The sequence below is a fragment of the Cataglyphis hispanica genome, chromosome 15, assembly GCF_021464435.1.
Source record: "Cataglyphis hispanica isolate Lineage 1 chromosome 15, ULB_Chis1_1.0, whole genome shotgun sequence".
NCBI classification, from domain to species: domain Eukaryota; kingdom Metazoa; phylum Arthropoda; class Insecta; order Hymenoptera; family Formicidae; genus Cataglyphis; species Cataglyphis hispanica.
In genome coordinates this window covers 4364584-4381729 of record NC_065968.1, presented here as the reverse complement: position 1 = coordinate 4381729, position 17146 = coordinate 4364584, and the positions used below count along the sequence as shown (strand labels likewise).

Sequence of the window (17146 nt, the reverse complement as noted above, 5' to 3'; positions counted from 1 at the left end):
ATGAAATTACGCAATATTGACTGTATATGAAATTATTATCAGCACTTCTTATGTCGTGAATCAGCGCTTTTTATGTAATTGATGTTTCAACATTTTTGATGCTGCTTCTACGTAGACGAACGGGAATTATTATTTTATATTATAAAATATTACTAAGATATATATATATATATATATATATATATATATATATATATATAGTATTAAATAATATAATCTTATAGAGAAACGTATCTCTCTTGCACAAAGTTTTGAGAAATTTATTACGTAAAGTTTTCCATACAAGTTTTATTAAATCGATCGCGAGAAAGAACATTGCCCGTAATCAGAATGCAATGATAAAAAAAAAAAAAAACGACGACGATAATCAGGACGCGAATGACGAACGCGATAATGGCAATGCTGGAGAATATTGACATTAAGATGAGGACGGTTACGATATTCACTACAATAGTGCTCATAAACTGTTTCTATACAGTGTTATAAATGAATTGGATTAATGTCATTATTACAACAATGGCGATAATGAGATTGAAGATTGAGGAGATATCGATCCTAACAAAAATCGGACATCGAAGTATGCACGGAATAGCAAGATTTCAGATGACTTGTTCGAAGATGAGCCGGAATAAAACGAAACAACGATCAAGAAAAATAAAAGTGAAAAAAAGTAATTGCGACGCTATGATTAACAATATGGATGAAATAACGAAAATGAGAGAAGGAGAAAAAAAAAAATGAGGTAATGACATTGACACTGACACCGACGACGAAGTTGACTATGACAAGGACTTTGGCGATAATGCGACGAAAGGATTAACCATCGCAATGATGATTATGACAACGATGTTATCTGGAGAAAACGGAAAGATAAGTATCACGGTCGAAAAAGCGAAAAAAAAAAGAAAAAGAAAACGAGAGATACGGTGACAATGGTTATGTGCGTTAGGAGGCATCTCCCTCGTAATAATCGTCATTACATCATGCAATCAGACGCAAGCAGCAGCACCCATATATAACTCTTAGGTGGTTTTAAGAAATAACACACACGCATATATATAAATTTGGGCACGGCTTGTCGGGTGACGGTGGTACGATGTATGCTCGATTAATAAGGCGCAAAATAAAAGGTACTAAGCGGCAAATGGAAACAAAAAAAAGAGAGAAAGAGCACACACACACACACACGGGCGCACGATATTTTCTCAGCTGCGACAACTGTGGCGGTGTCGATTTATCGACAGTGGTGTAGGAGTATGAAATTAATGGTGTGCGATTGCGAGCTAGAAACGGGGAATAAAAAAATAGACGAATGACGAAGTGTGTAGAGAAGCACGGGGATGACGTCCTCTCACTCTCTTTCTCTCTGTCTATCTCAGCCCGCTCCCCCCCTTTCCCTCTCTCTCTTTTCCACCGTCTAATATCTAACTTGTCCACTTTTCCTGTGCCCCCCCCTCCCTCCCCCCCTCTCTCTTCCCCCCGACGTTTCGAGCGCCAAAAGCCCACAAAAGTAGTAATCCCTGTGTGTCTGGTTCTGCCGCCAGGTCTGTTGGCCGGCAGCGGCGCGAGCGATGAGTTTCGATGCGAGCCGTGCAACAAAAACCTGACCTCCCTAACGCGGTTGAAGCGGCACATACAGAACGTGCACACCAGGCCCAGCAAGGAACCGATCTGTAACATCTGCAAGCGGGTTTACTCCAGTCTAAACAGTCTGCGCAACCACAAGAGCATCTACCACCGGCAGCACAACAAAAGCGAGCAGCAGAGAAAGGATGTAGCGCAGGCCTGCGAATGGCAGAGAGATCAGAGAGGAGAGCACATCGAGAGAAATTACTCTGTGCAGCAGCAACAACAGCAGCAGCGGCAGCAGCAACAGCAGCAACAACAACAACAGCAACACCAGGCTCAGCAACATCCGCGAATGGGATGAGATTACTTCGCCTCTACCTCCGTCACCCGCGCTTTCTCTCTCTCTCCTTCCGACGTGATTTTCTCGATGTCGAGAATGTACCGAGTGTTCAAACCGCACAGACCTACGTTACCGTTATCGTTACGGATCATGGTCCGGTGTGATCTCGATTTCTGCGATCGCTGGCGATTGAAATACGTATTTCTCACTGTACAGTTGGCTGTAGGTTGACGGATTCGAGATGTAGCTCGGATAATAGTTTCGTTCGCTATCGCATTCTCGAGATACCTTAAGTATTTAACGAGAAGTCAAGAGAACGACCGGTCGTACGTTTCTACGGCGATGTAACGTGATTTTTAATGTAACTTCACGATTTGTTGTAAGCTGAAGATATCGCAAATGAAATCGAATCTCTTGAATCGGTTACGTGCCGATGAAGCGGATTTAATTACGGTCTCGATACCGGATCATTTCCTATCCTTTCGAGCGTTACTCTCGCGACAAAGAAATCATTTCTCGATGTCATTGCGTCTCGTTTGTGACGATTGGTGAAATATACGAGCCAAATGAGTGACGTCTTGAAATGAAACTACGTAACTACGAAATTCGGATGTGTCGGGCGATATCGTAAAGTTGCATTGATATTTTTTATGAAAAAATAAAATAAAGTGTCCCATAAGGTATATTATATTTGCATCTTTTGTAAATAGTGTTGCGAGAGATTGAACAGAGAAAAAAGATTCGCGTATCTAGAATCTGAGCGATTACTTATGTGATAGGCATATAACTCCTTCGACTTTCGATTAGCTCAAGGCCCGCGATATTTGTTGTTATTTTTATATATTATTTATGTGATGAGAGCACACATATACACACACACACGCACGCGCGCACACACCACACATACACACATATGACATATGCACGAGATAATTGCAGACAATTTCTGTTTCTATTTATCGCCCTACATGGCGATACAAGAAAAAGGTGCGGTACAAAACGGGATAATAAAATTATTATTTAATATATCTAATTTATTCGTAACTCCATATTCCTTTAGACAAGTTAGAATAGAATGCGCTCTTCTTTTCCCATTCCCTGCCGTTTCGGCATTAATTTTCCTTCTTTCCTAAAACGCAGCGTTTCGTGTCAACGATACAAGATTTCTTTATCATAACTTGACGATAAGATCGTCAAAATTTATAGAGATTTAAATATTTATATGAGAATGTTGCACACATGCGTTATTAATTGAATTTTCAGCATTGACAAGTTCCGTAATATTTAAACAAAAGATTAATATTTTTGTATTTCTATGTAAATTTAATTTTGTTTTAAAAAGAAAAAAAAAATAAATAGATATATTGCAAAAATTTTATTAATCTTTACAAGAAGAATTACCTTTGCATCCATTACTGCAAAAAGTTTTATTTATTGAATATTAATTTCACCTTACAAAGAAATTATGAGAAACATCCTTCTCTGCCTTTGATAAACTATAAAGCAGTTTAAAACAGGGGAAACAGAGGAAAGAAAAACAAGAGAAATACAAGAGAATAAAAATCTCTTATTCTGAGCTGCTTTATGAAATATGTCAAGGCTCATTAAAATGAGAGGAAAACTTTTTTATTAAAATAATTTTTAAACTTCTACGTAATTAAAAAAAAAGCAAATTAATATCGAGGTCTTAAAACGCAACCAGAAGAAGCAGATATAAAGTAGCATAAATTTACGATACAATTTTATAGGTATTTCAATTTAATAATTTTTCAAATTCTAATTATTGTTTTTTATTTAATGCATACCGACTTACACATTACAGTGTTTGTTTCTATATCTCCCTATTAATTGAAATTTTTTAATAATGTATTTTTATTATTTTAGTGCGTTTAATAAACATCATCGAAAAAAATTATGTGAGTGAATTAATCAAAGTTATTCACGAGTAAAGACACGTGTTCTAACAGATTATAATCGTCGAAAAATTAACGCTACACGCATATTTATCGACACGGAAAACACGTGTGTGCGTATTAATGTATTTTTGCTTATTTATCGCATTTTTGGAAAAGGCACGTTTATTCTTTTATATATATATATATATATATATATATATATATATATATATATATATATATAAATGCAATTAAGATATATATTTTTTTACCTTCGAATTAATGTTATCTTTCTTACTTGATGTGTTGTAGTAATTGTTATCATCATTAACATTTTTCTTTATCGGCAAGTCTTTATTATTGTTGCTGCTGCTATTGTCGCTCTTGCTACTGTTGCCTTTACACTATTATATTCTCTACTATGACCATTACTTTTATTTTATTTTTATTATATATATATATATATATATATATATATATATATATATAAGTTACCGTTATATATCACTACTATTGACACCAAAGATATTACTCCTTTTCCATTGAAAGTCAGTTAATATCCCGGAAGAAAGCGGTACATTTACTTTTACAGCTCGGAAAAAGGTATGTGCGGAATATTTCGTTGTTTGTTATAAGCTCGCTTGGAATCTTTCTTTTCTCTCATCGAGCGTTCGTTTCTGTTTCACTCGGCATCCTGTCATATTAATATTTATTTGTTTTATAAGTATTCATAAATTTCAATAAGTACACATCAAAATATAATTTACTGCCTCATCAATCATTTCTAGATTTTTTCTTGGTTAGCTTCAAGCCCAACACTCGATCATGATTTATCAGATATAAAGCAAGACGAATGCTGAATTACATTGATAATGAAAATCAAGTTATTTATATCCTCACGTTTGCATTCAATATTCCGATGATAGCAAACAGGCGACAATATAGTTGCTATTTTGGATTCTAGCTGTCAGATTTTTCGTTATCGCAAAGAACGAAATTTCTCTATTTCGTAAATTAAAATATATAAATCTAATACGTAAGAAAGACAGGGGGGGGGGAAGAGAGAAAGAAAGTAAAAATGAGACAAGAGTGAAAAACGCATAAAGGAATAAAGGAATGTACGTAACTTAAAAAAAAATGCAATTCAACCTCACAGCGCGAGAAAATTCGCAAAAAAATTGCACTGTCGCTCTCGGCGCGTGATGTATGATTCGTCGCGTTTATTATGCATGACCAATGACAAACCAGAGCTCCGAGCCGCATTTTTAATATCTGCGGCTAATATGCAGCAGAAACAAGATATTCTCGAGCAATCACGTGGCTCGTAGGGACACCTCAACAGGCTGGTCTGTAAAAGTATCGATGGATATTCAGTAATTCTTTTTGATACCACTGCCGATCTTGTTTTTCGATCGATTTCAATCCCTTCTTCTCCGATCTACTCTCACTTATTACCTTCTCCGAACCGATCAAATAATCGACTTACAATTGACTGTCAGCGAAGACCTCCTGTTTTTTTCGGCCCTACTTACTTGCACATCAATTCTTGCCCTCTCCTCACTACTCCCCCTCCCTCGTCTCTCTAGCCCTAATCATACAAGAATACTTAGCAGCGTATCGTAACTAATCTTGTCCAAGTGATATTAATAGCAGTCGTATCTTTGTTCTTGTTTGTTCCCGGTCCCGCTCGCTCGGCTATACGTTTGGCTCTGGTTCGTCATTGTTCTGTGTGTACCTACCCGCTACCTTCACGAACACGGACTTGCGCTGGGGGTCCATCCACACACGTGGCTCTCCGTGTGCCTCCTACACCACAAATATTGGTTCGTAATGGAAATATTTCTTTTTAATTGGGTGTCGATGCATATGTAACGGACTATGGTTACTTGATTTACTTTCTCTCTCTTTTTCTCTTTTCTCTCTCTTTTTTCTTTTTTTTTTTTGCAAACTTTTCTCCTTTTTGCGCTGTTTCATATATATATATATATATATATATATATATACATATATTTATGTATCTGCTTTTATATTTTATATCTATTCATATACGTGTGCATCTATATTTTTATATTTTATTCACGTATATATTTAATCTACTCTTCGTCGTATAATTTATCGACTTACGCGCCGCGCTTCCATTTTTTTCCTCCGTTTTTCATCCGCTTTATTGATCAACTTACACGTATAACTTCTTCGCTTTATGCTTGTCTATCGCTCTATAAAAATGTTCGACCATACTATTTCCGTTCTCTCACATTCACATTTCTCATCTCTCGCGTCTTCAACGACATTGCGCGCCTGCTTTCGAATGGAAAAAAATCTCTTACGATCCGAATCTGAAAAATCCAACGCGCGCGCGTCTATTTATCAATCCCAGGCTCGCCCTCGGCGATCCTCGCGATGCGACTGTCGCATCCGTTACACGGTAGCCTGCTACCACCAGGAATTTGTTACACGTGCGACGTGTGCGGCAAGACTCTCTCTACGAAGCTCACCCTGAAACGGCACAAAGAGCAACAACACTTTCAGCCCCTGAACAGCGCGGTCTGCGCGCTTTGCCACAAGGTGTTCAGGACGCTCAACAGCCTGAACAATCACAAGAGCATCTATCACCGTAGGCAGAAATAGAAGTGATCGCGCGTATCTTACGTGCCAAGGGACACCACGAAACGAGCTTAATAGAGACACTTATAAAAGGGTCCCGCGCCCTGTGCGACCGGGAGTGCGATTGAACCGGTCGTTGTCAGGCGGCGTGTGATCGTCCTCGCGAGAACCACGTTGTTCTCTTCTTCGAATTCTTGCTGTCTGGGCCAAAAGCGACGTCAAACGCGATTGGAGAGAGGAATGATTTCAGCCCGTACTTTCGATTCATCGACGAGAGTCTATAATCTTACCGCGCATTTAACGTTGGACGTGGCCGTTCGATAGTCTGATTGTGTTTACTCTGATTCCTTAAGACTCCCCCCGCGCGCAATCTTTTTCAGAATATTTATTATTGAACGTGTGAAGTTTCGAACTGAAACACAAATATATTTCGCCGGGATATTGTTTCGATTGTAATTGCCATGATTATTAAAATATTAAAACCGAAAGTAATTTGTGGCACTGCGGGGGGAGGGGTGTTAATGTACAACGCGAGCTGAGAATTAGACGGGCACGTTTAACGGTGAATGTTTGAGAAAATTTGTGCGGGCTTTTCATCAGCAACGGACTGCCGATGTTTTGTACGAGATTCGAAAAGCAATTGTTATGTTATTACATCGTCTATCGATTTACATCCGTCATAATGGGTTTGACATTTGGGACCAGTCTTGAAAAAGCACAAGATGCGATTGTCGAAGGCAAACTCATCTTTTCGAAAGGACAATAGGAATCGAATGTTGCGCCGTTGTGTTCATCGTGTTTGCGCGTGTCCTTAACATCTTCCTCGCATCTTTTCAGCTTGCTTGACGACAAATCTTCGTAAAAAAAAAAATAAAGAAAACAAGGAAAAGCGAACGTCTCGAGAAAATCAGTGCTTCCAGATATGAGTGTACGTGGTGGATATTGTTATTACGCGCGCGCGGACCAGAAATCGATAGAAAAGCTCTGTCTGATCTCGCGCCATTATTTTAGATATATATCCCTATTTTTCTTTTTTTATTTTAATGACTCTTCGGACATTATGACGAGACGATGATATTAACGTTGATATCGCGCTCCCAAACTTTCAAAGAAAAGTTTTAGGATTTAATTAATTAACAAAGTTGTGATGGAAAAGAATGAGACTGACGGGAGTGCAATCGAATGATTCGAATTAGTATCGGTTCTCCCCCACCCCCACCCCCACCCCCGAGTTGATTTTTCTACTCGACGCATTTAATCCTCGAGGCGTGTAATTGGCAAATGATTTGTTCGCACGCTATTTACGAAAGTAATTACTTAGATTTTGCACGTAAGGCTCATACACTGGCGTTATGATTTACGGGACCCAGTGCCAATGGATTAAAAAAAAAAATATAGAAGAGTGTGTATAATCATAATTTTATAATTACTTGTACTTATTTTTTTTTTTCTCTACAGTACGTCTCTCGTACATGTTCTTTTCCCTCTCGTTAACACGTATCGCGCGGAAAACATATGTATAAATATGATCGATGATCGCATACGATATCATACGCGCGAATGTGCTGGTTCAATATCACATTTCGGAGATTGACGATCGCGTTATGTATAATCTCGTTGAGTTGAATTTCCGATGCTACAGATACAGGTCGGTAATCCCTGTACCTTGCATCAATTATCGTGATTCCTTTCGGGAATAAACATGAAGCTCATTACGATGTGTCTGTAACACAGAGATTTGACATTTCGCCGTAATTATAGCTGTTTCAATCTCAAGATCGTTAGTTTGGGATTTAATCGTATAGACGCACTTTGCGCTGAAGCTTCGATATTGTTTCGCAGCATAATAGGACAATCGGTGTCGAAACCATGTCAAGAGCGCTCATTGGCTATGAAACGCGAATTAATTTAGGCTTTATTAGTTAGATCGATATAACGCGAGGATGGATATACGACTGTTGGAGGAAGACTCTTAATAATGTCGGAGGCGCACAATCGTCCAACTAAGTATAGATAGAAGCGTCCAAAAATAAGTTTCGATAAGACTGCAAGCGAGCCCCGGCAATATGAGGCACCGCATTCGAGAGTTTAATCGTTTCATTATTAAATATCGCCCGATTTGCATGGTTCCGATAGTTCGAAGAGAAATATTCACGGGCAGATGAGGATAGATGAAAATAATTTGCTAGGGTTTGCGAAGGGATTTCTTATTCTTATACGATTCTTCGTCGTCACTTGAATCGAGAAAAAAAATGAGAGATGCAATGGTTTAATATATACACGCATATATATTTTACTTTAATATATTCATTCCATATTAGATACTTTAACGGGCTATCCTATATAGACTTACACATTCGTTTTTTTTTTTTTTTTTTGCGATACCTAACGAATTTTACATAAAGTACCTTACTTTGTTATTATTCTATTAATTATATTATTATTATTATTATCTCTCATATATATATATATATATTGCAATTATTATATATATTATTATTATCAATTATATATTAGCAATAATAGTATTGCTGTTAATATTGTTATTAATATTATTATTGGTATTATTACTATTACTATATTCTTATTCTTATCGCGCTGTTGAGTTATGGTTGTTTCTGTTTCGCGTCATATTTGAATGTTTTTTTTTTTTTTCTGGAAAGAGCTTTCCCCGCTTTATTATAATATATTCCAAAGACACAGAATACTCAACTTCCGTAATATCTGACTGGAATATTTCATCCTATATACATTCATTCCCGTCCATTTTGCGTTTCATGACGCTTTAGAGTGACTTTCATCGAACGAATCTCTCGAAAAGTTGCATCGCATTTTTTTAAGACTCTTTTTGCAAGGAAAAAAAATCTTGTTATATCGAATCGCGCGGTTTGAAAATGCGACTTTCGTCAGTTTGAGAATAAATGGACGGGAAGATGATGAAAAATGCGCGCTATTAACGCTTGAGTAACACAAAAATGCAGAAAACATTTGATCCGAACAAGATTTGAAATGTTGTAATAGAATTTTATAAATGTTCTCATGGTCTTTTCTTGGAGTTTTGCATAGTCCGGATTATCTGGATGATTGATTACTCGTATTCTGAATAACTCACAGATAGACAGCCGTATACATATGCTTGTCATCGTATAACCGCAAACGCTATATTTTATTAGTGGCTCACACTTGATAAGATGCTTATATGACGACCGGGACATCACCATTTCGTATCGCGCGAACAAGAAACAGGCAGAATTAAGATTCACGAATGCATGTGCATCATCGGCCTATGTACGATTTTTTTGTGTACGTGGTTCGGTTTAGAGAAAGATATACATCTTCTTTGTTTTTTTGAGGATAAAAAAAATGCGCTTTGAATTCACGTTTTTTTCTTTTTTTTTTTGTTTTTTTGTTTTTTTGTGGAACGTAAACGCACCAGTTGAGACACGATAAGGAATGTCGAAAATACAATCACGAGCGAATGTGATTCCACAACAATGTTGATGCGAGACGTTGGAGTGATACGATAGGAGGAGCGATCGCAATTATTACATCGATATCGCAATTCACGAAGGTATTGCAATCTTGGACGAAATTGTAATATAGTCTGTATAGATATTGTGGATGAATATCGCGTTGGAATACGAAATGTCTCGCGATGGTCATTGAAATGGATCGAATGGCATGAAAAAGACAAGAACTTTCTTGAACCGGTGTACAGTTTAAAGTGAGACGAGAGATTAGCGCCTATGTTATATTCTCGTTAATGAAATAGGTTCCTTCATATACATTTGAAATAGAAATGGAAATCGGGTAGGATTAAAAATCGATGTCGAATCGTTGGCGGAAGGCTATTACCGGAGTGTATCGGACGCGTGAGAGACTCTCGCGAGATTCTAGCGAGAGCCATGATTAATAAATAAATTTAAATCGCGACTAGAGAGAGTAAGCTCGGAGTTAGACTGTATTTAAGGCTGAATCATAGTAAATCGTGATATGACTAAAAGCGTAACAGCGTGAATTGGAATGTGATGATTGCGAATGAGTTACACTGAATCTGTAGGATTATAAATAACGTGTATATGAATTGCGCAACCGTGAGGTCTAATTTGCGATTGTCATTTTAAATCGAAAATCAACTTCATCGCGTTTCCTGTCTGTACAAGCATGTACTTTTTAGCCATCCTATAAAGTCTACATCCTGTTTAACGTTTTTTCCACTGGCTGATTCGATTGAGAAGAGATGCCATATTTTTCTCTATATCGCTATACGCGCGTGCGTGCGTGTGTGTGTGTGTGTGTGTGTGTGCGTGTGTGTGTGTCATCCTTCGTCCGATTCGCCCGATCGATTTGTATCTCGCCGGATCTTGGAATCTTCTCAGCGATCGTGCAAGTGTAAGGGAATTATTACTCGACAGTTGCATCATGATCGGAGAAAAAACGCATGCGGCGCGTTGATAGACGAGTACGTGACTACATATACATATATATTTTTTTGCAAAGAGTGCACAAGAATCCCCCCAATAGACACACAACAGCCACGCGAATTCGATCCGAGTGACGAACTGATGCTCGCGTGTTGCACCAACATCGCATATCGATGCGTTCACATACACTTTGGCTCGTATAGGCAATTTCTAACGCGAGTGTACATGCACGTTAAATGCATTTATAGATAGGCTATGATAATTTATATTTAAAATATGTTTTGTGTGGTGGAATGCATCGTCGCGCGTATTTTCCGCCTCTTTCGCATTATAATACAAATTCATATCTTTCAGAACGCAAATGTACATACTTTACAAAATCGCGATTGGTCAATTATTATCGTTAACGTGTACATATGTACATACGTAATTGTCAGCAAATTTTTTTAATCAAAGGAAAATTGATAAGGATTTTATTTCATGCATGAAAATGCTTCTCTGATTTTTTATCTCTTTTAATTATACATTTTTTGAATTAACAACAGTATAATTTGAAAAATACTTGAGCTTTTATATTTAAAACAATATATTTGAGGTTTTTGAAAAACATCTTTGCGCTTTTGACGAGTAAAAGGATGAAATTACGCGCGACATAAAATGCATTAGTGACAGGTAATTTAAATAAGGAGAGTGAATTGCGTTGGGGAGTTTAAAATAAAAGCAAAAATGATTGTTAAATCGAGGGAATGGAGAGGATGAGGAAGAAGAACGAAGCTTTAAATTACGAGAATAACGAACACAATTTTATAGTGGTCAGGACAAGAACTGATATTGATAATATTTAAATTAGTAGATTTATTCGAAGAAACGAATTTGTGACTACTGTAAAAATGGCCAAATATAATTGCGAATATATATTATATATATATATATATATATATACATACATACATATATATTTATATATGTGTGCTTGTTACGTGCCTCTGTGTACGTTCGTATATTATTTACACGTACAAATGTACACACGTATACGTGCATGCGCACATATATACATATATTTGTCCTCCGATCAGCGGTCGGTGCGATATTATACGAATAATAAATTATTAATGAAATTAATGTAAATTTGACTGAATATTTAACTACAATTTATATATATTAATAGAGATTTATTTGAGCGTCTTCTTTGTTTATTGTTCGTTTAATTCTTCGCTTTTATGTTATTTTCCTGTAACACGCGATATCGTGCAGCCAACAGATTACCACCGGTTTACGTTATATCGAAGACTCGTTAGTTTGGTATAAACAGGCTATTTAATGTCATTCTTCATTATCGTGTTCGGTTGCGTATCGCTTTCAAGTAAAGATAGATGAACATATTTGTGTTACATATGTATTGTATTATAAAGATTATTAACAGCAACGCGCATTATCAAAATGTGTCTTATGCTTTACAAAAGGATATTGTGCAATTGAAGAAAATATCGCGATTATATTGAAGAAAATATTATTCGCTATTATAAAAATCTTTCAATCGTTAGTAATATAATGTAGGTATTTTTATCGGTCTTCCATAAAAAGGAATCTTGTGAAAAAAAATAGAGAGTATCGCAGGATTCGTAAATTTTTTAATGCGATTAATGTCTATATTGTCGCATTAGAGAAATATTATTTAAGTACTATAATATTTTTTTCAAGCTTTCTTGTATAGTTTCTACAGTCACGCAAGACATTTTTCTTTATATTAGAATTGTGATAAGAGGTTTCATTCGCGATTAGCTTGAAAATGACGCGCGACAGAACATGAGAAGCTGTTTCTGTTCTTGAAAAGCTGTGAGAGCGCTTTTAATTTTTTGATAAGACGTTGCTAAGACGATGCCTAATATACCAGGCTTCCGAGCACGAAAGACTGAAAATATTTCTTGATTCGCACGTGTCGCGGCAGGCCGTGCAGCTTCGCGAGAGAGAGAGACAGACAGACAGACAGAGAAAGAGAGAGAGAGAGAGAGAGAGAGAGAGAGAGAGAGAGAGATCCTTTTATCGAATCGGAAATTATATATACATATACAGGGAGACGGATACGTTATATAAATTCGCGCAATAACCGACTGACCTAATTTGCGCCTGAGAGAGGAAATCGTACACTACAAAGACGTTCCATTATATATATATATATATATATATATATATATATATATATATATATACTATACATATATATACATACGCGTGTAGTTTATTTCGCTGCTATCTGCGACACGATTGGATCGACGATTAATCTGGACTGATCCGTTGGACTGATGCGTGAAAATTGTTTGACTGACTGTTACCAAATCGTTGCTTAAAACAAGTACCTAAATGATAAGTTAAAGAATTTATAAATTTTTATAATGAATGCGCGATATACGGATTTACACGAGGATTGATAAGAAATCACCGCGTTGCAGAAGTCGCGGGAAATCGGATAAGCTATGCGAAAGAAAAATATTTCCCTTTCCTTTCTTATTTTTTTTTTTTTTTTTATTTTTCTTTGCGCCGAGGTAGAAGAACGCGCACATATCCACCAATAGGTGTAATAATCGATATAATGTTAAGGTCGACTGTGTAGTACAACAATTGAGACGCTCGTAAAAACAAGCTTATACTCATATACTCATTTTCGACTCAATCCCAGTTCTTTTTTTATATCTTCGCTTTTTCTCTCTCTCACCCTAGTTTTCTTTTTTCTGATGACGAGCATGCGAGAGTTACGTGATTGTTCGTCAAAGCACATACATATGAGATTTATTTCCTCATAATGGAAAATTATTCCGTTATACTTCAATAGAACTAAATAATAAGCGCGATAGGACACCTTATCAAATACAGCTATTAAAAAGAAAGAAAAAAACAAAAAAAAAAAGAAAATAGAATGTGCGAGAATGTTTTTCGCGTGACAGTTTTTTTTTAACAATACATTAAGTTTTTAATTCCGTTAGTTGCGTTATATGATAGGCTTACATTAAGATATCTTACATAGATATCGAACAAATAGCTTTCCCTCTTAATAACCCGCACGCAATCGCTGACTATAAACGCGCAGAAACAATGCAGAATATAAGGAGTTTTAACTGTCCGAAAGCTTTGCACGATAAAACGTCAACTCGCAAATCTAAACGAAACATATCGGCTTATGAAAAGAAAACTTCAAAAATAATTTAGAAAAATCTTTGAAAGATGATGATTTTGGTACAAAACGTTTCGCGTGATCACGTAGCATTTGCGCGTAAAAGAAACACAAAGTTTTTGCGAAAAATCGATTAATAATGTAGTATAAAAAGTTTTGCACGTGCGTATCAGACAGAATATAATATAACGAGACAGCACGGCCAACATCTATATCACTCACAAATGCGAACTGCTCGTTGAACGAAAAATAGTGCGCTATCACGTGATAATCCATTATATTATTTTACATACATATAATGTCTTGATTTTTAATATATATATATATATATATATATATATATATATATATATATATTAATTATGTATAATCATACGCCGTTAATGTCATCATTATTATCGTTATTGTCATTATTAGGACTATTATTTTTATTATTATGTTGTCCAGCATACTGATCGTCATCGACACAGTTATATTATTATCATTATTATTATTACTACTACTACTACTATTACTACTACTACTACTATTATTATTATTATTATTATTATTATTATTATTATTATTACTATTTTCGTCGCCATCAACATTATCGTTTGATATCGTAATTGTTCTTATTATCGCTATCATTATCCCTATTGCTACGATCACTCTATTATTGTCATTATTATCGAATCCCTTCTTTTCGTTGTCACTAACGAATTATCATAATTAGTTTCGTTACTGAGTTTCGAGTGCTGTCATTACCGCTGCCGCGTTATCACTATGATCACTATCACACATTATCGCTACTGCCGCTACTATTGCTATTGCTATTATTATCTGGATCAATACGGTTACTACAACTCTCTTATTATTACAATTTATACGATCGATCACTATGATTATTATATTATCACATTATTATTATTTTTAAGCAATATCAAATGCATTTTAATATATTTTCATTTTTATATACAATATAAGAAATGTACTCTATTTGGTTTAATAACTCGTTTGTGTGTTTTCACTTGTTTTTCTAGTCACCTATCATATCCTCGATAAAAAAAAAAAAAAAAAACCAGATAAAAAAGTCATATTTACGTTACACTGCACCAGTTATTCAACGTACGTAAAAGTTTGTCGCCAGTATTTAATGGCGAAATTGATTCTTTTTTTTTCAGCCGGAAGGTAAGTGATATCGATGCGTTATGATTTGACACATGTCCTATGCGGATATATTCCGTTATTTTGCCATTGATTAGCGCGTCTTTGTAACAGATATATATATATATATATATATATATATATATATATATATATACACATCATTAAGCTATGACACGCTAAGATGAACCAAGCCGCAACCAAGCAACATTTTCCACAAGTAATTTTAATCTAGCATCATTGGTATTAATACATATGTTAATCATGTTAAAAGTTGATTACATATATATATATATATAAGATTGCGCCCCCGATTGTATCTGTGATGTTGCGGTGCAAAAAAAAAAAATGACAATCCGGTGTCACTTTTGCTTAATAAATAGTAGAAAATTATCGATACGAATTGATTAAGTTTGAGATGTAATTTTTTTTAAACGAATAGGGCCGAGATACAAACAACTATTAAATAAGAGTAAGATGTAGCAAATAAAATAAAATAGAAGAAAATATTATCAATATTCAAATGTTTATAAAAGAAACAATAAATAATTTTAATTAATATCTCTCAGAAAACATGGTGAATATATTCAGGAGAATGCATTGATTGATCAGAGATGAAATATGTAAAAAATAATCGTGTGTTTTTTAGTATGAGAATTGCATATTGATACACTGTTTATATTTGTTTCATATTTCCTGTATTTTGTTTTTGTGTTTCGGCCTTGTAAATCACATTCGCGCGCAAACTGATAAAAATTGCAATTCTATCTACCGATTGCATCGACCATCATTAACGCAAATAATGAATTTAAAAGTCGTCTACAACATTAGCATCGACCGTGTTGATCACGACGCGCTGCCGTGAGGAGTACGAAGTAAGAACGATCCGAACGACGATCAGTAAGCACCTGACATTACGATTTTCCATTTAGCTCTGTCTCTCGAGCGAAATTCGTCTTTTGTACTCGTAGTATCCTCACAGAAAGAAAGAAAGAGAGAGAGAGAGAGAGAGAGAAAGGAAAAGAATCTTGCAAGAAATTTCTATCGCGTGCCTTCGTAAGGAACGGTGAGTAAGAGCAAGGACGAAGAAAGAGATGTATATAAAAATCGCGAAAGATAAAATTCGCTAAATCGGGGGAAACGCGACCGAGAAGATCCCCGATGATCTCGATCATCAAGATAGCGGGAGGGAGCGAGGGGAGAGGGGATCGATTTAAATATCGTCGCGCGCAGCTCGCCAGAATCACGCATATTTATTATACGTTTATGTTTACATTTATTTGTTTAGTTTCTTCGAGTTGCATGCTTTAAATGTCATCCAGAATGCTCAGTGTACCTACTCTCTCGTCGTCTCATTTCTCTCATGTCTTGTTATAGACTTCGTATACACATTTGAGACCCGTCGAACAATGTACATGCATATTCATAATATAAGTTGGCACAACCACCAGCTTGTATACATTTTACCTCCTGATACAAGATATATATATATATACGCGAATGTGCGGTTCCATAGGCATGCTCCTACGTTCCATCCAGCGTTGGTTATCCGTACCATCTATTTCCCACCCCCTTCACTCCCTTTCATCCTCTTATTATTTATTTCTCTAAGTAATATTATTTAAGATATCCTTTCAAGTAAGATTATATTTTCAGCAAATAGAGATATGTTGCTAGAAGACTTTGAACAATTTATGGAAAATTATTCTCTGAAGCAGTCATGGACGTGATTAATGAGAAAGATCGGATCAACAAAAATTGCCACGTAATATACGTTAGATAATGTATAGATTGGCACGAGATTATAATTCCGTATGACAATTCAATAAAATTTGAATGGCGCATTTATATTCGTTGAATGTTTGATAAATGATCGTTCCGTACGTAAGCGCTTTATTATAACGTACATAAGAAAGTACGTGTATCACACATTCGCGATAATCGCAAAGTGTAACGCAATCCTCTCGAAGTATAGAAGCGCAATGACTTGCAAAATGCA

At 35.8% G+C, this 17146-nt stretch overlaps 1 protein-coding gene across 8 annotated transcripts in view; it reads left to right on the top strand.

Moving 5' to 3' along the window:
• LOC126854882 (broad-complex core protein) overlaps positions 1-17146 on the top strand; it is a 70058-nt gene that overhangs the window by 36358 nt on the left and 16554 nt on the right. For 2 of the 8 annotated variants that reach the window (XM_050602030.1, XM_050602028.1), the window contains exon 7: positions 6182-7288. The exons of 3 other annotated variants lie outside the window; for them this stretch is intronic. In XM_050602030.1, coding sequence (XP_050457987.1) covers positions 6182-6432 — 251 coding nt within the window. In that variant the 3' untranslated portion in view covers positions 6433-7288. Of the gene's footprint in view, positions 1-1544; positions 3184-6181; positions 7289-17146 lie in introns of those variants that run through there. 3 more of the 8 variants (XM_050602025.1, XM_050602024.1, XM_050602022.1) reach the window with 2 other exon arrangements.